This window comes from Chiloscyllium punctatum, chromosome 45 (assembly GCF_047496795.1).
Source record: "Chiloscyllium punctatum isolate Juve2018m chromosome 45, sChiPun1.3, whole genome shotgun sequence".
NCBI lineage: Eukaryota > Metazoa > Chordata > Chondrichthyes > Orectolobiformes > Hemiscylliidae > Chiloscyllium > Chiloscyllium punctatum.
The window spans coordinates 23,891,533-23,913,132 of NC_092783.1; the positions used below are offsets into that span (position 1 = coordinate 23,891,533).

At 50.3% G+C, this 21,600-nt stretch overlaps 1 protein-coding gene across 1 annotated transcript in view; it reads right to left on the minus strand.

Annotated features, from left to right (window-relative positions):
* Nucleotides 1-336: 336 nt before the first annotated feature.
* LOC140467070 (patatin-like phospholipase domain-containing protein 2) overlaps nt 337-21,600 on the minus strand; it is a 62,752-nt gene continuing 41,488 nt past the window's right edge. Inside the window, exons 6-9 of the mRNA XM_072563130.1 lie at nt 21,248-21,424; nt 12,169-12,265; nt 8,500-8,586; nt 337-853 (exon numbers count right to left, since the gene is read on the minus strand). Coding sequence (XP_072419231.1) covers nt 8,544-8,586; nt 12,169-12,265; nt 21,248-21,424 — 317 coding nt within the window. The 3' untranslated portion in view covers nt 337-853; nt 8,500-8,543. The remainder of the gene's footprint in view (nt 854-8,499; nt 8,587-12,168; nt 12,266-21,247; nt 21,425-21,600) is intronic.

Sequence of the window (21,600 nt, forward strand, 5' to 3'; positions counted from 1 at the left end):
ACGGTGACAGGGAAAGGGTAAAGTGAGAGAAAAGGGCAGAGAGCAGTTCAAACCAGTAAAGTGGCCTTAATGGGCTGTACGCCCAGCTGTGAGAGTTTACAGTAACTCCACCAACACGGGTCTAACTTTCTCTGAGAGGCAGAGATCAGGTCCCAATTTTACTAAATAAAAAGCAAATAGAACGTGTTTTGCTCCCTCATCCCTGCCCCAGCAGGCAGTGAAACCCAGCTGAGAGGCATGGCACCAGTTCATTGCCAAATTATGAGAGGGTGTGGTACAAGAGGGAACAAGATTCTTTACCTTATTCCCATTCCTCACCATCCAGGAAAGCCCACTTCCAATATGGTGAGCCCTGAACCGTGACTGATTTGGACCAAGTGTAATGACATTGTGTAAGAGAGTCGCAGCTGGAGGAACAGTGATTGGTTGGTGCTTACCAACAGGAGGATGGTTCAGACACAACCTATACCATTGGAGTCTCCCACCAATCCCAACTTTAAAATCAGTTTCAAACAAGACGAACAGGGAATGGCAGTGTGTTTATGTGAATGGACAAGTAAAGACACAAGGTCAAATCTGACAATGACAGTCAGGGAATTAAATTCAGTGAGGTAAAGAAATCGAGAATGGGGACCTCAAACACAAGTGGATTCTCACAAAATTAAAAGAATTATGTGGTTCACTTATGAACCCGTATCGTTGCCTCAGAGAACATCAGTTGATATCATGTGACCTCTCCTCCTCCATACCCACAATTGCACATCAAGTCCTTTAAGAAATAAAGTAGCAGTGTCCGAGTCCTTGGAAAAGGAAACAACAGCAAATACTGTACTCCAATTGATAGCCAGCAGCCCTGAATAAATAAAACACATTTCATCCCACAAGTGAATAAAAACATCCACTTACAATAGATTATAGTTTACAGCAGCAGGTTGGTTTAACAGTTTGACATTTGACCTCCGTCGCAACATGAGCACAACAGGGTTTAGACAAGTATAAAGCTCCTTTTTTCTTAGCGACTTGTAAATCTTTGCTGTCTGTTCGGTTCTGGCTGGGGAAATTGCCCCAAGACATCTGACAGTTCCTCAGTTTGCGCATTATTGATCAGCTTAGAGCTGAAAACAAATGCTGCTCAGATGCTGCGTGAAGTGCTGTGCTTTTCCAGCACCACACTCTCAACTTTGATCTCCACAATCTGCAATCCCCAATTTCTCCTCGCTCTGACCTCCAGTATCTGCAATCCCCAATTTCTCCTCGCACTGACCTCCAGTATCTGCAATCCCCACTTTCCCCTCACACTGATCTCCAGTATCTGCAATCCCCACTTACCCCTCGCTCTGATCTCCAGTATCTGTAATCCCCACATTCCCCTCGCTCTGGTCTCCAGTATCTGCAATCCCCACTTTGCCCTTGCACTGATCACCAGTGTCTATAATCCCCAAATCCCCCTCGCAATGATCACCAGTATGTATAATCCCCAGTTTCCCCTCACTCTGTTCACCTGTATGTGCAATCCCCACTTTCCTCTCGCTCTGATCTCCAGTATCTGCAATCCACACTTTCCCCTTGCTCTGATTGCCAGTATCTGCAATCCCCACTTTCCCCTTGCACTGATCACCAGTATCTATAATCCCGACATGCCCCTCGCTCTGATCAACAGTATCTATAATCCCCAGTTTCCCCTCGCTCTGTTCACCAGTATCTATAATCTCCACATTCCCCTTACTCTGATCTCCAGTATCTGCAAACCCCACTTTCCGGTCGCTCTGATCTCCAGTATCTAGAATCCCCACTTTAACCACGCTCTGATCTCCAGTATCTGCAATTCCCCCCTGTCCCCTCGCTCTGATCTCCAGTCTCTACACAATCGCCACCTTCGCCTCGCTCTGATCTCCAGGATCTGCAATCCCCACTTACCCCTCGCTCTGATCTCAGTATCCGCAATCCCAACTTTCCCCGCACTCTGATCTCCAGTATCCGCAATCCCCACTTTCCCCGCACTCTGATCTCCAGTATCCGCAATCCCCACTTTCCCCGCACTCTGATCTCCTGTATCTAGAATCCCCACATTCCCCTCGCTCTGATCTCCAGTATCTGCAATCCCCACTTTCCCCTCGCTCTGATCTCCAGTATCTGCAATCCCCACTTTCCCCTCACTCTGATCTCCAGTATCTGCAATCCCCACTTTCCCCACATTCGGATCACCTGTATCTAGAATCCCCACTCTCCCATCGCTCTGATCTCCAGTATCTGCAATCCCCACTTTCCCCTCGCTCTGATCTCCAGTGTCTCCAATCCCCACTTTCCCCTCACTCTGATCTCCAGTATCAGCAATCCCCACTTTAACCTCGCTCTGATTACCAGTATCTGCAAACCCCACTTTCCCCTCGCTCTGATCTCCAGTATCTGCAGTCCCCACTTTCCCCTCGCTTTGACCTCCAGACTCTGCGGTCCCCACTTTCCCCTCGCTCTGATCTCCAGTATCCGCAATCCCCACTTTCCCCTCGCTCTGATCTCCAGTATCCGCAATCCCCACTTTCCCCTCACTCTGATCTCCAGTATCCGCAATCCCCACTTTCCCCTCGCTCTGATCTGCAGTATCGGCAGTCCCCACTTTCCCCTCGCTCTGATCTCCATTATCCGCAATCCCCACTTTCCCCTCACTCTGATCTCCAGTATCCGCAATCCCCACTTTCCCCTCACTCTGATCTGCAGTATCGGCAGTCCCCACTTTCCCCTCACTCTGATCTGCAGAATCGGCAGTCCCCACATTCCCCTCACTCTGATCTGCAGTATCGGCAGTCCCCACTTTCCCCTCACTCTGATCTGCAGTATCGGCAGTCCCCACTTTCCCCTCACTCTGATCTCCAGTATCTGCAATCCCCACTTTCCCCTCGCTCTGATCTCCAGTATCTAGAATCCCCACATTTCCCTCGCTCTGATCTCCAGTATCTGCAATCCCCACTTTCCCCTCGCTCTGATCTCCTGTATCTAGAATCCCCACATTTCCCTCGCTCTGATCTCCAGTATCCGCGAACCCCACTTTCCCCTCGCTCTGATCTCCTGTATCTAGAATCCCCACATTTCCCTCGCTCTGATCTCAAGTATCTGCAATCCCCACTTCAACCTCGTTTTGATCTCCAGTATCTGCAAACCCCACTTTCCCCTCGCTCTGATCTCCAGTATCCGCGAACCCCACTTTTCCCTCGCTCTGATCTCCTGTATCTAGAATCCACACTTTCCCCTCAATCTGATCTCCAGTGTCTCCAATCCCCAATTTCCCCTCAATCTGATCTCCAGTATCAGCAATCCCCACTTTCCCCTCGCTCTGATCACCAGTATCTGCAATCCCCACTTTCCGCTCACTCTGATCTCCAGCATCTAGAATCCCCACTTTAACCACGCTCTGATCTCCTGTATTGAGAATCCCCAATTTCCCCTCCCTCTGATCTCCAGTATCCGCGAACCCCACTTTTCCCTCGCTCTGATCTCCTGTATCTAGAATCCACACTTTCCCCTCAATCTGATCTCCAGTGTCTCCAATCCCCAATTTCCCCTCAATCTGATCTCCAGTATCAGCAAACCCCACTTTCCCCTCGCTCTGATCACCAGTATCTGCAATCCCCACTTTCCGCTCACTCTGATCTCCAGCATCTAGAATCCCCACTTTAACCACGCTCTGATCTCCTGTATTGAGAATCCCCAATTTCCCCTCCCTCTGATCTCCAGTATCTGCAATCCCCACTTTCCCCTCGCTCTGATCTCCAGTATCTGCAATCCCCACTTTCCCCTCGCTCTGATCTCCTGTATCTAGAATCCCCACTTTCCCCTCGCTCTGATCTCCTGTATCTAGAATCCACACTTTCCCCTCAATCTGATCTCCAGTGTCTCCAATCCCCAATTTCCCCTCAATCTGATCTCCAGTATCAGCAAACCCCACTTTCCCTTCGCTCTGATCTCCAGGATCTGCGCTCCCCACTTTCCCCTCGCTCTGATCACCAGTATCTGCAATCCCCACTTTCCCCTCACTCTGATCTCCAGTATCTGCAATCCCCACTTTCCCCTCGCTCTGATCTCCAGTATCTGTAATCCCCACATTCCCCTCGCTCTGGTCTCCAGTATCTGCAATCCCTACTTTGCCCTTGCACTGATCACCAGTGTCTATAATCCCCAAATCCCCCTCGCAATGATCACCAGTATGTATAATCCCCAGTTTCCCCTCACTCTGTTCACCTGTATGTGCAATCCCCACTTTCCTCTCGCTCTGATCTCCAGTATCTGCAATCCACACTTTCCCCTTGCTCTGATCGCCAGTATCTGCAATCCCCACTTTCCCCTTGCACTGATCACCAGTATCTATAATCCCGACATGCCCCTCGCTCTGATCAACAGTATCTATAATCCCCAGTTTCCCCTCGCTCTGTTCACCAGTATCTATAATCTCCACATTCCCCTTACTCTGATCTCCAGTATCTGCAAACCCCACTTTCCGGTCGCTCTGATCTCCAGTATCTAGAATCCCCACTTTAACCACGCTCTGATCTCCAGTATCTGCAATTCCCCCCTGTCCCCTCGCTCTGATCTCCAGTCTCTACACAATCGCCACCTTCGCCTCGCTCTGATCTCCAGGATCTGCAATCCCCACTTACCCCTCGCTCTGATCTCAGTATCCGCAATCCCAACTTTCCCCGCACTCTGATCTCCAGTATCCGCAATCCCCACTTTCCCCGCACTCTGATCTCCAGTATCCGCAATCCCCACTTTCCCCGCACTCTGATCTCCTGTATCTAGAATCCCCACATTCCCCTCGCTCTGATCTCCAGTATCTGCAATCCCCACTTTCCCCTCGCTCTGATCTCCAGTATCTGCAATCCCCACTTTCCCCTCACTCTGATCTCCAGTATCTGCAATCCCCACTTTCCCCACATTCGGATCTCCTGTATCTAGAATCCCCACTCTCCCCTCGCTCTGATCTCCAGTATCTGCAAACCCCACTTTCCCCTCGCTCTAATCTCCAGTATCTGCAGTCCCCACTTTCCCCTCGCTTTGACCTCCAGACTCTGCGGTCCCCACTTTCCCCTCGCTCTGATCTCCAGTATCCGCAATCCCCACTTTCCCCTCGCTCTGATCTCCAGTATCCGCAATCCCCACATTCCCCTCACTCTGATCTGCAGTATCGGCAGTCCCCACTTTCCCCTCGCTCTGATCTCCATTATCCGCAATCCCCACTTTCCCCTCACTCTGATCTCCAGTATCCGCAATCCCCACTTTCCCCTCACTCTGATCTGCAGTATCGGCAGTCCCCACTTTCCCCTCGCTCTGATCTCCAGTATCCGCAATCCCCACTTTCCCCTCACTCTGATCTCCAGTATCTGCAATCCCCACTTTCCCCTCGCTCTGATCTCCAGTATCTAGAATCCCCACATTTCCCTCGCTCTGATCTCCAGTATCTGCAATCCCCACTTTCCCCTCGCTCTGATCTCCTGTATCTAGAATCCCCACATTTCCCTCGCTCTGATCTCCAGTATCCGCGAACCCCACTTTCCCCTCGCTCTGATCTCCTGTATCTAGAATCCCCACATTTCCCTCGCTCTGATCTCAAGTATCTGCAATCCCCACTTCAACCTCGTTTTGATCTCCAGTATCTGCAATCCCCACTTTCCCCTCGCTCTGATCTCCAGTATCTGCAATCCCCACTTTCCCCTCGCTCTGATCACCAGTATCTACAATCCCCACTTTCCCCTCAATCTGATCTCCAGTATCTACAATCCCCACTTTCCCTTCGCTCTGATCTCCAGGATCTGCGCTCCCCAATTTCCCCTCACTCTGATCTCCATTATCCGCAATCCCCACTTTCCCCTCGCTCTGATCTCCTGTATCCGCAATCCCCACTTTCCCCTCGCTCTGATCTCCATTATCCGCAATCCCCACTTTCCCCTCACTCTGCTCTCCAGTGTCTCCAATCCCCAATTTCCCCTCACTCTGATCTCCAGTATCTGCAAACCCCACTTTCCCCTCGCTCTGATCTCCAGTATCTGCAGTCCCCACTTTCCCCTCGCTTTGACCTCCAGACTCTGCGGTCCCCACTTTCCCCTCGCTCTGATCTCCAGTATCCGCAATCCCCACTTTCCCCTCGCTCTGATCTCCAGTATCCGCAATCCCCACTTTCCCCTCACTCTGATCTCCAGTATCCGCAATCCCCACTTACCCCTCACTCTGATCTCCAGTATCTAGAATCCCCACTTTCCCCTCGCTCTGATCTCCAGTATCCGCAATCCCCACATTCCCCTCACTCTGATCTCCAGTATCTGCAATCCCCACTTTCCCCTCGCTCTGATCTCCCGTATCTGCAAACCCTAATTTCCCCTCACTCTGATCTCCTGTATCTAGAATCCCCACATTCCCCTCGCTCGGATCTCCAGTATTTGGATTCCCCACAATCCCCTCACTCTGATCTCCTCTATTTCCAATCCCCACTTTCCCCTCGCTCTGATCTCCAGTATCTGCAATCCCCACTTTCCCCTCACTCTGATCTCCAGTATCTGCAATCCCCACTTTCCCTTCGCTCTGATCTCCCGTATCTGCAAACCCTAATTTCCCCTCACTCTGATCTCCTGTATCTAGAATCCCCACATTCCCCTCGCTCGGATCTCCAGTATTTGGATTCCCCACAATCCCCTCACTCTGATCTCCTGTATTGAAAATCCCCAATTTCCCCTCCCTCTGATCTCCAGTATCTGCAATCCCCACTTTCCCCTCGCTCTGATCTCCAGTATCCGCAATCCTCACATTCCCCTCACTCTGATCTCCAGTGTCTGCAAACCCCACTTTCCCTTCGCTCTGATCTCCAGTGTCTGCAAACCCCACTTTCCCTTCGCTCTGATCTCCAGTATCTGCAATCCCCACTTTCCCCTCGCTCTGATCTCCAGTATCTGCAATCCCCACTTTCCCTGCACTCTGATCTCCAGTATCTGCAGTCCCCACTTTGCCCATGCACAGATCTCCTGTATCTAGAATCCCCACATTCCCCTCGCTCTGATCTCCTGTATCCGCAATCCCCACTTTCCCCTCGCTCTGATCTCCAATATCTGCAATCCCCACTTTCCCCTCACTCTGATCTCCAGTATCTGCAATCCCCACTTTGCCCATGCACAGATCTCCTGTATCTAGAATCCCCACATTCCCCTCGCTCTGATCTCCTGTATCCGCAATCCCCACTTTCCCCTCGCTCTGATCTCCAATATCTGAAATCCCCACTTTCCCCTCCCTCTGATCTCCAGTCTCTGCAATCCCCACTGTCCCCTCGCTCTGATCTCCAGTATCTGCAATCTTCACTTTCCCCTCACTCTGATCTCCAGTATCTGCAATCCCCACTTTCCCCTCGCTCTGATCTCCAGTATCTATAATCCCCACTTTCCCCTCACTCTGCTCACCAGGATCTACAGTCCCCACTTTCCCCTCGCTGTCATCTCCAGTATCTGCAATCCCCACTTTCCTGTTCACATCCCCATCTGGATGCCTTTTAATTGCTGTAATTGTACAGACTAGACAGGTGGGGAATGCGTTCCTTAGAGCAGAGAAGTCTAAGGGTGATCTGACTGAGATATACAACATTATGGGGGGCATAGACAGTGTAGATAGGGAAAAAATGTTTCCCCTTAGTGTAGGGGTCAGTAACTTTGGTGTTTGGGGTCGGGAGGGCGTGGAGGGGATGCAATTTTACGATAAACGTGCTAGAGATTTGGAGGGATTTGAGGAAACAGTTTTTCATCTAAAGGGTGATGGCTAAGGATTGTAGATGCAAGAAGCCTCAAGCACCATTTCTGAACCATTAACTGAACACTTGAAACACCACAGCATACAAGACGAATGTCATGTGCTGGCACTGGGATTGGAGTAGATGGGTGTTTAATAAGCAGCATGGCCAAATGGCCTCTTCCCATGTTGTAATGACTCAATGACATCTCAAAGTACATTATAGCTGACACTGTTGGAGGAAACATGGAAACCAATTTGTTCAAACAGCGAAGAAAGGAATTAATTGCTCATAGTGTTGTCTTTGTGTTGACTGAGGCCAGCAACCTGAAAAGAACTCTTCCTCAAAATAGCTCAGGGGATTTTTATTGTTCCCCTGGGAAAGGAGACCGGCCTGAGAACGCAGTCCTGGACCGTCAGCTGTATGTCAGTGTTCAGATTTCCAGAGTGGGATTTAAACCTGCAGCCTTCTACCTCAGGGATGAGTCTGTTACCGTCTCATTCACCGATGAGATGATGCTGAGAAATTGTCACCTTTCTAGCTCTCATTTGGGTTGCTTCGTTTCTCTTCATGGGAGTGTGCTGTGCTGAACTGGTTGCCCAGTGACTTGTACGACGACTGTTCCAACCTACACTATGGAAGGAGCTGACTGACTATAAAGGAGCTGGGATTGTCCTGAAAGTACAGATCAGGAAACGAGGAGGATTGGGGGGAAGATGAGCTCACAGTGCAAGCTCTCCCACCTGCAGTTACTGAGTCATCCACTGAGCCTCAACGTGCTTAGACATCAAAGAAAAGCCTTTGGAATATCAGGGAACCATCCTTTTACTCTGGAAGAAAGAGAGAAAGAGAGGGGTCAAGTAGAAACTGCTGGAGGCTGGATAAGTTACAATAAGAGACAGGATTGCTATTAGGCTCATTCGGTCCATTGAGTCTGCTCCACCATTCGATCATGCCTGGTATGTTTCTCAACCCCATTCTCCTGCTTTCTCCCAGAACCCTAGACCCCTTACCAATCCAGACCCTATCTGTCTCTGCCTTAAAGACACACAATGACTTGGCCTCCCCAGCCCGCAGCGGCAATGAGTTCCACAGATTCCCCACCCTCTGGCTGAGGAAATTCCTCCTCATCTCAGTTTGAAAGGGTTGTCCCTTCACTCTGAGACTGTGCCCTCAGGTCTTTGTCTCTCCTAATAGTTGAAACATTTTCCCACAATCATTCTATCCGGGCCTCTCGGTATACTGTAAGTTTCAATCAGATCTCCCTCATCCTTCTAAACTCCATCGAGTACAGACCCAGACTCCTCAACTCCTCATGTGATCAGCCCTTCATCTCCAGGATCATTCCTGTAAACCTCCTCTGGACCCTGTCCAACAACTGCAATCCTTCCTTCGATACACAACCCAAAACTGCTCACAATATTCCAAACACAGTCTGACCCCAGAGCTTTATATAGTCTCAGCAGCATTTCCCTGCTCTTGTATTCTCGCCTCTTGAAATGAATGCTAACATTGCATTTGCCTTCCTAACTGCCAAGTGAACCTGAAGGGGACTTGAACTCAAACTCCTGAGTCCATTTATGCTTCAGATTTCTGAAACCTTTCCCCGTTTAGAAAACAGTTTACACCTCTATTCTTCCTACCAAAGTGATAAACCCCACACTCTATTCCATCTGCTACTGCTTTGCCCACTCTCCTAGCCTGTCCAAGTCCTTCTGTAACCTCCCTACTCCCTCAACATTACTTGTCCCTCAATCTATCTTTGTGTCATCTGCAACAAAGCCCTCAGTTCCTTCATCCAGATCCTCAACTATAACAGATTAGATTCCCTACAGTGTGGAAACAGGCCCTTCGGCCCAACAAGTCCACACTGACCCTCCGAAGAGTAACCAACCCAGACCCATTTCCCTCTAAGAAATGCAGCTAACACTATTTGCAATTTTCACGTAGCCAAATCACTTGACCTGCACATCTTTGGACTGTGGGGGGAAACTGGAGCACAAAGAGGAAACCCACGCAGACACAGGGAGAATGTGCAAACTCCACACAGACAGTCGCCCGAGGCTGGAATAAAACCTGGGTCCCTGGTGCTGGGAGCAGTGCTAAACACCAAGCCACCCTGCCACCCCATAACGTGAATAGCTGTGGTCTCAACATTGACCTCTGCAAAACTCTACAAGTCACCAACTGCCATCCTGAAGAAAAGCCCTTTTCCCCCACTCTCTGCCATCTGCCAGTCAGCCAATCCTCCAGCCATGCCAGGAGCTTGCCCATCATGGCTCTTATATTATTTCACAGCCTCCTGTGCAGCACCTTGTCAAAAGGCCTTCAGGACATCCTAATTGATCTCGCCTGTGGGCTCTCCTTTGAATAAGTTGCTCATGATCTCCTCAAAGAATTCTAACAGATGAATCAGGCATGACCTCCCCGCGGTGAAGCTGTGCTAACTCAGCCCGATTTACCATGCACTTCCATGCATTCAGAAATCACATCCTTACCAACAGACTCTCCAATCTCACCAATAATGCAGGTTGGGTGAACAGGCCTATACTCTCCTGTCTCCTGCCTCACTTACTTTTAAACAGGGGAGTTGTATTGACCATTTTCCAGCATTGCGGGACCTTCCCTGACTCCTGTGATTGCTGGAAGATCACTACCCAGGAGCTCCATAATCTCCTCCACTATCTCCCTCCTGGAGTGTGAACCATCCAGTCCAGGGGTTTGATCAATCTTACAGAGATGGTAACGGTGACAAACCCAGGGGAAATAGACCCCACCGTAAACTCCCACAATAACTGGGGCAATCCCAGGGGAAATAGACCCCACGGTAAACTCCCACAATAACTGGGGTATTCCCGGGGAAATAGACCCCACTGTAAACTCCCACAATAACTGGGGTATTCCCAGGGGAAGTAGACCCCACCGTAAACTCCCACAATAACTGGGGTATTCCCAGGGGAAATAGACCCCACTGTAAACTCCCACAATAACTGGGGTATTCCCAGGGGAAATAGACCCCACTGTAAACTCCCACAATAACTGGGGGATTCCCAGGGGAAATCCACACCACTGTAAACTCCCACAATAACTGGGATATTCCCAGGGGAAATAGACCCCACTGTAAACTCCCACAATAACTGGGGTATTCCCAGGGGAAATAGACCCCACTGTAAACTCCCACAATAACTGGGGTATTCCTAGGGGAAATAGACCCCACTGTAAACTCCCACGATAACTGGGGTATTCCCAGGGGAAATAGACCCCACTGTAAACTCCCACGATAACTGGGGTATTCCCAGGGGAAATAGACCCCACTGTAAACTCCCACAATAACTGGGGTATTCCCAGGGGAAATAGACCCTACTGTAAACTCCCACAATAACTGGGGCAATCCCAGGGGAAATTGACCACATGGTAAACTCCAACAATAACTGGGGTATTCCCAGGGGAAATAGACCCCACTGTAAACTCCCACAATAACTGGGGCAATCCCAGGGGAAATAGACCCCACTGTAAACTCCCACAATAACTGGGGCAATCCCAGGGGAAATAGACCCCACTGTAAACTCCCACAATAACTGGGGCAATCCCAGGGGAAATAGACCCCACTGTAAACTCCCACAATAACTGGGGCAATCCCAGGGGAAATAGACCCCACTCTAAACTCCCCAATAACTGGGGTATTCCCAGGGGAAATAGACCCTACTGTAAACTCCCACAATAACTGGGGCAATCCCAGGGGAAATAGACCCCACTGTAAACTCCCACAATAACTGGGGCAATCCCAGGGGAAATAGACCCTACTGTAAACTCCCACAATAACTGGGGCAATCCCAGGGGAAATAGATCCCACTGTAATCTTCCTCAACTTCGCTAGAAATTAATAATTCTGAGGGCAGGCAAGTGCAGGGACCATTAGAGTCTTAAAACAGTGGATTAAGGGGTTAACCTGGAACTAGCGAAACAGTGCCTCTTATCTCACAGGGGACGACCAGGACAGGCACAGTCCTCCTGGTGCCAGCTGCAATCCTGCCCTGGTGCCAGGGCTGAGTACCCACTAGCCTCTGACAGCTGCATGGCTGACCCAGACTCCCCCCAAGCCCAAAGATAAAGTCCCCCTTCGCCCCCCCACCCCGCACCCCCCCCACCACCACTGAACCCCTGCTGCAGCTAGGAGAGTGACTGGGAGATGGCGGTGAGGGGGTTAATTTCACTTCACAAATTACAGATCAAAATCAACAGGCAACCTGGAGACCAGATGGAGCATGAAACAGATCAGCCCCCAGAATCTTTAGACAAACTCAGGGAAGGATCACAGCAGAACAAACCCAAATAAAACAACGGAAATTGAGGGGAGACATCAAGATTAAAAAGAAAAGTGAGTGAACTATCACCATGTGTCCAAGCCTTACCTCTGAGTCAGAGCTCCCACAGAGTGCACTGAGTATGTGGCCAGACTGGTGATTGTGCCAGTGATGCCTCTCTTCGGGCCTCTCTCAGCTGGCAGCACTGTCAAGACAGTGGGGGGAGCAGGTTAAACAGCGTTCTACCATGAAGCTCTCCCTTATCCATACGCAGTGTTTTCAGGAGGGGCAGGGCGCCAGCGGTAGAAGGGAGGTGTGGAGGCTAAGGAGAGATGGAGGGAAAGGATGGGAGCAGAAAGGAGAGAGAGAGAAATAGGCAAAGACACCAGGGGCAGCCCAGACAGGTTCTGTACCTGGCTTTTAAACAGAGCACCTCCAGGGATTGGGAGGAGCTCCATCCCATCAGCTCTTATCTACGATAACAGAGGGCATAACCCACGATAACTGGGGTATTCCCAGGGAAAATAGACCCTATGGCAAACTCCCACAATAACTGGGGTATTCCCAGGGAAAATAGACCCCACGGTAAACTCCCACAATTACTGGGGTATTCCCAGGGGAAAATAGACCCTATGGCAAACTCCCACAATAACTGGGGTATTCCCAGGGAAAATAGACCCCACGGTAAACTCCCACAATTACTGGGGTATTCCCAGGGGAAAATAGACCCTATGGCAAACTCCCACAATAACTGGGGTATTCCCAGGGGAAATAGACCCTATGGCAAACTCCCACAATAACTGGGGTATTCCCAGGGAAAATAGACCCCACTGTAAACTCCCACAATAACTGGGGTATTCCCAGGGGAAATAGACCCCACTGTAAACTCCCACAATAACTGGGGTATTCCCAGGGAAAATAGACCCCACTGTAAACTCCCACAATAACTGGGGTATTCCCAGGGAAAATAGACCCTATGGCAAACTCCCACGATAACTGGGGTATTCCCAGGGAAAATAGACCCCACTGTAAACTCCCACAATAACTGGGGTATTCCCAGGGAAAATAGACCCTATGGCAAACTCCCACAATAACTGGGGTATTCCCAGGGAAAATAGACCCTATGGCAAACTCCCACAATAACTGGGGTATTCCCAGGGAAAATAGACCCTATGGCAAACTCCCACAATAACTGGGGTATTCCCAGGGAAAATAGACCCCACTGTAAACTCCCACGATAACTGGGGTATTCCGAGGGAAAATAGACCCTATGGCAAACTCCCACAATAACTGGGGTATTCCCAGGGAAAATAGACCCCACTGTAAACTCCCACGATAACTGGGGTATTCCCAGGGGAAATAGACCCTATGGCAAACTCCCACAATAACTGGGGTATTCCCAGGGAAAATAGACCCCACTGTAAACTCCCACAATAACTGGGGTATTCCCAGGGAAAATAGACCCTATGGCAAACTCCCACGATAACTGGGGTATTCCCAGGGAAAATAGACCCCACTGTAAACTCCCACAATAACTGGGGTATTCCCAGGGAAAATAGACCCTATGGCAAACTCCCACAATAACTGGGGTATTCCCAGGGAAAATAGACCCTATGGCAAACTCCCACAATAACTGGGGTATTCCCAGGGAAAATAGACCCTATGGCAAACTCCCACAATAACTGGGGTATTCCCAGGGAAAATAGACCCCACTGTAAACTCCCACGATAACTGGGGTATTCCCAGGGAAAATAGACCCTATGGCAAACTCCCACAATAACTGGGGTATTCCCAGGGAAAATAGACCCCACTGTAAACTCCCACGATAACTGGGGTATTCCCAGGGGAAATAGACCCTATGGCAAACTCCCACAATAACTGGGGTATTCCCAGGGAAAATAGACCCCACTGTAAACTCCCAAAATAACTGGGTATTCCCAGGGGAAATAGACCCCACTGTAAACTCCCACAATAACTGGGGCAATCCCAGGGGAAATAGACCCCACTGTAAACTCCCACAATAACTGGGGGATTCCCAGGGGAAATAGACCCCACTGTAAACTCCCACAATAACTGGGGTATTCCCAGGGGAAATAGACCCCACTGTAAACTCCCACAATAACTGGGGTATTCCCGGGGGAAATAGACCCCACTGTAAACTCCCACGATAACTGGGGTATTCCCAGGGGAAATAGACCCCACTGTAAACTCCCACAATAACTGGGGTATTCCCAGGGGAAATAGACCCCACTGTAAACTCCCACAATAACTGGGGTATTCCCGGGGAAATAGACCCCACTGTAAACTCCCACAATAACTGGGTATTCCCAGGGGAAATAGACCCCACTGTAAACTCCCACAATAACTGGGGGATTCCCAGGGGAAATAGACCCCACTGTAAACTCCCACAATAACTGGGGTATTCCCAGGGGAAATAGACCCCACTGTAAACTCCCACAATAACTGGGGGATTCCTAGGGGAAATAGACCCCACTGTAAACTCCCACAATAACTGGGGTATTCCCGGGGAAATAGACCCCACGGTAAACTCCCACAATAACTGGGGTAATCCCAGGGGAAATAGACCCCACTGTAAACTCCCACAATAACTGGGGTATTCCCAGGGGAAATAGACCCCACTGTAAACTCCCACGATAACTGGGGTATTCCCAGGGGAAATAGACCCCACTGTAAACTCTCACGATAACTGGGGTGTTCCCAGGGGAAATAGACCCCACTGTAAACTCCCACGATAACTGGGGTATTCCCAGGGGAAATAGACCCCACTGTAAACTCCCACAATAACTGGGGTATTCCCAGGGGAAATAGACCCCACTGTAAACTCCCACAATAACTGGGGTATTCCCGGGGAAATAGACCCCACGGTAAACTCCCACAATAACTGGGGTATTCCCAGGGGAAATAGACCCCACTGTAAACTCCCACAATAACTGGGGTATTCCCTGGGGAAATAGACCCCACTGTAAACTCCCACAATAACTGGGGCAATCCCAGTGGAAATAGACCCCACTGTAAACTCCCACAATAACTGGGGCAATCCCAGGGGAAATAGACCCCACTGTAAACTGACCCTTAGTTTGTGCAACTGGATGAAATTGAGGACTGCAGATGCTGGAGATCAGGGTCAAAACGTGTGGTCATAGAAAAGTACAGCAGGTCAGGGAGCGTCCGAGAAACAGGAGAGTCAACGTTTTGGGCATAAACCCTTCATCAGGAATGAGGCTGGTGTCCCAAGGGCGCTGAGAGATAAATGGGAGGGGTGTGGAGCTGGGGGGATGGTAACTGGGAATGCGATAGGTCGATGAAGGTCGGAGAGAAGGTGAAACGTCAGAGAGGAGGGTGGAGCAGATAGATGGGAAGGAAGATGGACAGGCAGAGCAGGTCATGAAGGCAGTGCTGAGTTGGAAGGTTGGAACTGGGATAAGGTGGGGGAGGGGAAATGGGGAAACTGGGGAAATCGACATTGATCCCTTGTGGTTGGAGGTTTCTGAGGTGGTTGATGTGACGTTCTTTCTTGAGGCGTTGGGTGGTAAGGGTTTGGCGATGGTGGATGCCCAGGACCTGCATGTTCTTGGTGGAGTAGGAGAGGGAGTTGAAGTGCCCGACCACGGGGCAGTGGGGATTGTTTGCTGCGTGTGTCCCGGAGATGTTCTCTGAAACATTCCGCAAGTGGCGTCCCGTCTCCCCAATGTAGAGTAGACCGCATCAGGAGCAACAGACACAGTAGATGACGTGTGTAGAAGTGCAGGAACATCTCTGCTGGATGTGGAAGGGACCCTTTGGGGTCTTGGACGGAGGTGAGGGGAGTGGTGTGGGTGCAGGTTTTGCAATTCCTGCGGTGGCAGGGGAAGTGCCGGGAGTAGGGTGTGGGCTGGTGGGGTGCATGAACCTAACAAGGGAGTTGGGAAGAGAATGGTCTGCGGAACGCTGATAGGGGTGGGGAGGAGAATATATCCTTGGTGGTGGGGTCTGATTGTACGCAGTGGAAATGGTGGGGGATGATGTGATGTATCCAGAGGTTGGTGGGGTGGAAGGTGAGGACTAGGGGGCTTCTGTCCTTATTGCGGTTGGAGGGGTGGGGTTTAAGGGCAGAGTGTGGGAAGTGGAGGAGATGCCCTGGAGAGCATTGTTGACGACATGGGAGGGGATGTTGTGATACCCGAAGGAGGGGGCCATCTGGGATGTTCTGCAGTGGAATTGGTCCTCCTGGGGGCAGATGCAGCAGAGGCGGAGGAATTGGGAGAAAGGGATAGCGTTTTTATTTGGGAGGGGGTGGTGGGAGGAGGTGTAGTCCAGGTAGCTGTAGGAGTCGGTGGGTTTGTAGTAAATGTCCGTGTTGAGTTGGTTGCCATTGATAGAGGTGGAGAGGTCCAGGAAGGAGAGGGAGCTGTCCGAGATGGTCGAGGTGAATTTAAGGTCGGGGTGGAAGGTGTTGGTGAAGTTGATGAACTGCTCAACCTCCTCATGGGAGCATGAGGTGGTGCCGATGCAGTCATCAATATAGTGGAGAAAAAGCTGGGGAATGGTTATGTGTAACGTAGCCAATGAAGAGGCAGGCATAGCTGGGGGCCATGCAGGTGCCCATGGCTACCCCTTGGGTCTGAAGCAACTGGGAGGATTGGAAGGAGAAATTATTAAGGGTGAGGACCAGTTCAGCCAATTGAATGAGTGTGTCAGTGGAAGGGGACTGGTTGGTTGGTGGGAGAGAAAGAAATGGCAGGCTTGGAGGCCTTCACCATAGCGGGTGGACGTCCATGGTGAAGATACTGCATAGGGGGCCAGGGAACCAAAAGTCATGGAGGACGTGGATCATTCATTCTCAATAAGGGGGAGGTTGTGGGGAGGGGGCGGGGGGGGGGGTGAAAACCCAGCAGGGCTGGGATCTAGGACCTGGTGTGGGGCTGGAGTTGGGATTGGGGGCAGAGACTTTGTCTGGAGTGGGTGTGGCCATGGTAACATGGCTGATGGCACCAATGAAAGTGATGCACACCATGGGGGTTGGAGGGCACAGAAACGGTGCAGTTGGTGTCATCCGCGAGGGTGGAGGTGATGTTCCATGTGGTGGCTGCGTGTTTGTTGGCAGTGTTCCAGTGAGTGACATTGGTGGGGAGTGGAAGTGGCTGACGCCGCGGCAACTATAGGGGTGGAGAGACGTGCCGGGTCGTCTTGTCAGTGGTGTCAGTGGCAGTGGCTCTGGCAGCGATGGTGTCGGCGCGGCATATTCGGCGGTGGCTGTGGTCTGTGAGCCGGCAGGAGCGAAGGTGACATAATCGTTTGCCACAGGGATGGTGGTTGGTGTCCAAGCGGTTCCGGAGGCCGAGAGAAGGAATCTTGAGGAACCCCGAGTGTGGAGGTAAGTACACGAAAGTTTAGTGCATTTGCGTTCCTTGATGACCAATACGGTGAAGAAAAAGCATTTGTTGAGTGTGTGGATTCCTCACAGGATGAAGAACAGTAAGAGTCCTTTGTAGGTCTCGGAGAGAATGACCCTGAGCTGGGACTGACTGCAGGGAGGGTGTGGCCCTGAGCTGGGGCTGACTGCAGGGAGAGTGTGACCCTGAGCTGGGACTGACTACAGGGAAAGTGTGTCCGTGTGGATAGAGCGGAGGATCCAGAGGGAGTACTGTTTCCGGCAGCTTTGGATTTGCTGCAGGTTCTGGTTCTTCTGGTTTGGTCCAAATGGTGATGTTCTGAATGTGGCTCTGAGTCCATGTGGGATCACTTGGTTTCATAGGCAGGCACTGATGGAGGAGATGTGGTTGTGGTCGTGAGTCTGCTTCAGGATGGGGCGGAAGAGATTTAGGGCAGAGGGGATCACCCGATGGGGGAGTGCGGGGGTTGGTGCAGTGAGAGAGAGAGACTCAGTGAGAGAGAGAGACTCAGTGAGAGAGAGAGAGACTCAGTGAGAGAGAGAGAGAGACTAAGTGAGAGAGAGAGAGAGAGACCCAGTGAGAGAGAGAGAGAGACTAAGTGAGAGAGAGAGAGAGAGAGAGACCCAGTGAGAGACAGACTCAGTGAGAGAGAGAGAGACTCAGTGAGAGAGAGAGAGAGACTAAGTGAGAGAGAGAGAGAGAGACCCAGTGAGAGACAGACTCAGTGAGAGAGAGAGAGAGACTCAGTGAGAGAGAGAGAGGCTCAATGAGAGAGAGACTCAGTGAGAGAGAGAGACTAAGTGAGAGACAGACTCAGTGAGAGAGAGAGACTCAGTGAGAGACAGACTCAGTGAGAGAGAGACTCAGTGAGAGAGAGACTCAGTGAGAGAGAGAGACTCAGTGAGAGACAGACTCAGTGAGAGAGAGACTCAGTGAGAGAGAGAGACTCAGTGAGAGACAGACTCAGTGAGAGACAGACTCAGTGAGAGAGAGAGAGACTCAGTGAGAGAGAGAGACCCAGTGAGAGACAGACTCAGTGAGAGACAGACTCAGTGAGAGAGAGAGAGACTCAGTGAGAGAGAGACCCAGTGAGAGAGACAGACTCAGTGAGAGACAGACTCAGTGAGAGAGAGAGAGACTCAGTGAGAGAGAGAGAGGCTCAGTGAGAGAGAGACTCAGTGAGAGAGAGAGGCTCAGTGAGAGAGAGACTCAGTGAGAGAGAGAGAGACTCAGTGAGAGAGAGAGAGAGACTCAGTGAGAGAGAGAGAGGCTCAGTGAGAGAGAGACTCAGTGAGAGAGAGAGGCTCAGTGAGAGAGAGACTCAGTGAGAGAGAGAGAGGCTCAGTGAGAGAGAGACTCAGTGAGAGAGAGAGACTCAGTGAGAGAGAGAGACTCAGTGAGAGACAGACTCAGTGAGAGAGAGACTCAGTGAGACAGAGACTCAGTGAGAGAGAGACTCAGTGAGAGAGAGAGAGGCTCAGTGAGAGAGAGACTCAGTGAGAGAGAGAGGCTCAGTGAGAGAGAGACTCAGTGAGAGAGAGAGAGGCTCAGTGAGAGAGAGACTCAGTGAGAGAGAGAGACTCAGTGAGAGAGAGAGACTCAGTGAGAGACAGACTCAGTGAGAGAGAGACTCAGTGAGACAGAGACTCAGTGAGAGAGAGACTCAGTGAGAGAGAGAGAGGCTCAGTGAGAGAGAGACTCAGTGAGAGAGAGAGGCTCAGTGAGAGAGAGAGAGACTCAGTGAGAGAGAGAGACTCAGTGAGACAGAGACTCAGTGAGAGAGACCCAGTGAGAGAGAGAAACTCAGTGAGAGAGAGACTCAGTGAGAGAGACTCAGTGAAAGGAGAACCTCTTCAAGGTAGGTATCCTTGGAAGAGTCATAGCAGATGGGTTATAATCAACAAGGAGAAAGTGAGGACTGCAGATGCTTGGGGATCAGAGTTGTAACATGGTGCTGGAAAAGCACAGCAGGTCAGTCAGCATCCGAGGAGCAGGAGAGTCGACGTTTTGGGCATAAGCTGTTCATCAGGAATGGGGGTATGGGGCCCAGGGGGGCTGAGAGATAAATGGGGAGGAGGGAGCTGGGGAGGAGGTAGCTAGGAAGGTGATAGGTAGACAGACGAAGGTGGGGTGTGATTGTGATAGGTTAGAGTGATGGGTGGAGCGGATAGGTGGGAAGGAAAATGGACAGGTAGGACAGTTCATGAGGGCCGTGCTGAGTTGGAGGGTTGGATCTGGGATAAGGTGAGGGAAGGGGAGAGGAGGAAACTGGTGAAATCTACACTGATCCCGAGTGGTTGAAGGGTCTCAAGGTGGAGGGGAGGGTATTCTTCCTCCTGGAAAAATGCCATTCCTTCCTCCGAATTCCTCCATCTCCACTGCATCTGCTCCCAGGAGGACTAATTCCACTCTCGGACATCCCAGATAGCCTCCTTCTTCATGGACATTAATATCACTGTTTCACTGCGTGTTCATTGGCAACGATGAATAATTCCAAACATTATTCTTGGGCTATAAAATGCTTTGAACCATCTGGTGGTTGTGATGAAATAAACACAGTCTTTCATTTCACCCAAGCCTTGCTCTGAAAACAAGGAGACATTTCACACACTCGCACAGAGTGTGGAGCTGAACTACAGAAAGGGCAAGAAGTGTTGTGTCTGTGTGTAACAATAATTTCCACTCATTGTACACCTTCACACAGAACATCCCAGCGTCCCTCACTGGACACCAAGCCCAGGAGACAGACAGCTGGAGGTTCCAGTGTTCAGGGCTGACAGGGGAACCCAGAATCAAGAGAATAGGAGATGAAAGGCTGACCTGGACGTATTCAGGAGGAAAACCAGGAAGTGAAAGGGGAGTGGTACTCTGGAAATCTCAAAAAGGTGGATGTGGAGACAACTGGAGCTTTCCTTCCTGACTGAGGTCACAAGGGTTTTGTAGGGAAGCATGTCAAAGGATCTGAAGCAATGAGCAGTACTTGGAATTGATGTACAGTTAGACACCATCAAAGGGAAAGGTAGGAAAGGTCCAAGAGACTGACTGGGTTTCACTTGCTCCTGTCCTTCCACATAATTCACAACTCAACAGTTAATCTGGGTCCAATTCAGTACTTAAAACACATCTACCATTTTACAAGCACCATTCAGACAGGAAAGTTAACGTATCATTCTCACAGACCAAGATATTTACCTCATTAACAATCCAATTGTTTTATTTCCTTTTCCCCCTGGAATGCTGTGAATGCTTGAGCCCATTCTGGAAGTTTCCAGAGCCCTTTTCCTGTTCCCCTTACTCTCTAGATGCTACTCTGCCACTGGAGGCTGGAATTGTTTTTAAAGCGTTTATGTGGGTGTTGCTGGCTGGGCACTTCCTTTGGCAGCTCGTTCCATACACGCACTACCCTCTGTGTGAAAAAAGTTGCCCCTCTCACCTTAAATCTATGTCCTCTGGTTTTGGACTTCACCACCCTCGTGGGGAAAAGGGTGTTCACCCTATCCATGCCCCTCGTGATTTTATAAACCTCTATAAGGTCATGTCTCAGCCAGCGACACCTCACCCTCAAGGTGGTGGTGAGCTGCCATCTTGAATCACTGCAGTTTATTTGGAACTGGGACACCCAGAATGTCGTTGGGGAGGGAGCTCCTTATTTTCACCCATTGACACTGAAGGAACTGCTCAGTTCCATTAATCAACTGTCCTTTGTACACCAGCGAACTAACAATACACGGAAAGAAAAATACTTATGGGGCCTTCAGAGAATGAGGATAACCAGTAAAATATGAAATTGGTACCTCCGAGGATCTGGGTCTTGTGTGGAGATAGTCCGTCTTGGAGAGAGCCAACCTTGAAGCGTGCCTCCTGTTCCAGCTGCTTGGTGTCTTGCCCACCCCTTTGTGAGGGAGTGTGAGGATTACAGCACTGACTTGATAGAACCTTGGATACGATCAAGGCATCTGGACTCAGCAGGTCTAGGAACAAGGACAGCATTTCGACCAAGACTTGGTAACAATAGAAAGCCTCCCAAACCTTTACCTGGTCATCTGTTGCTGAGATCCATGGGTTCAATGTATGACCAGATGAGTCACAAAACGTCAAAAAACCATCTAAACCTTCATTAACTAAATGCTTTCAACATTTCATTATG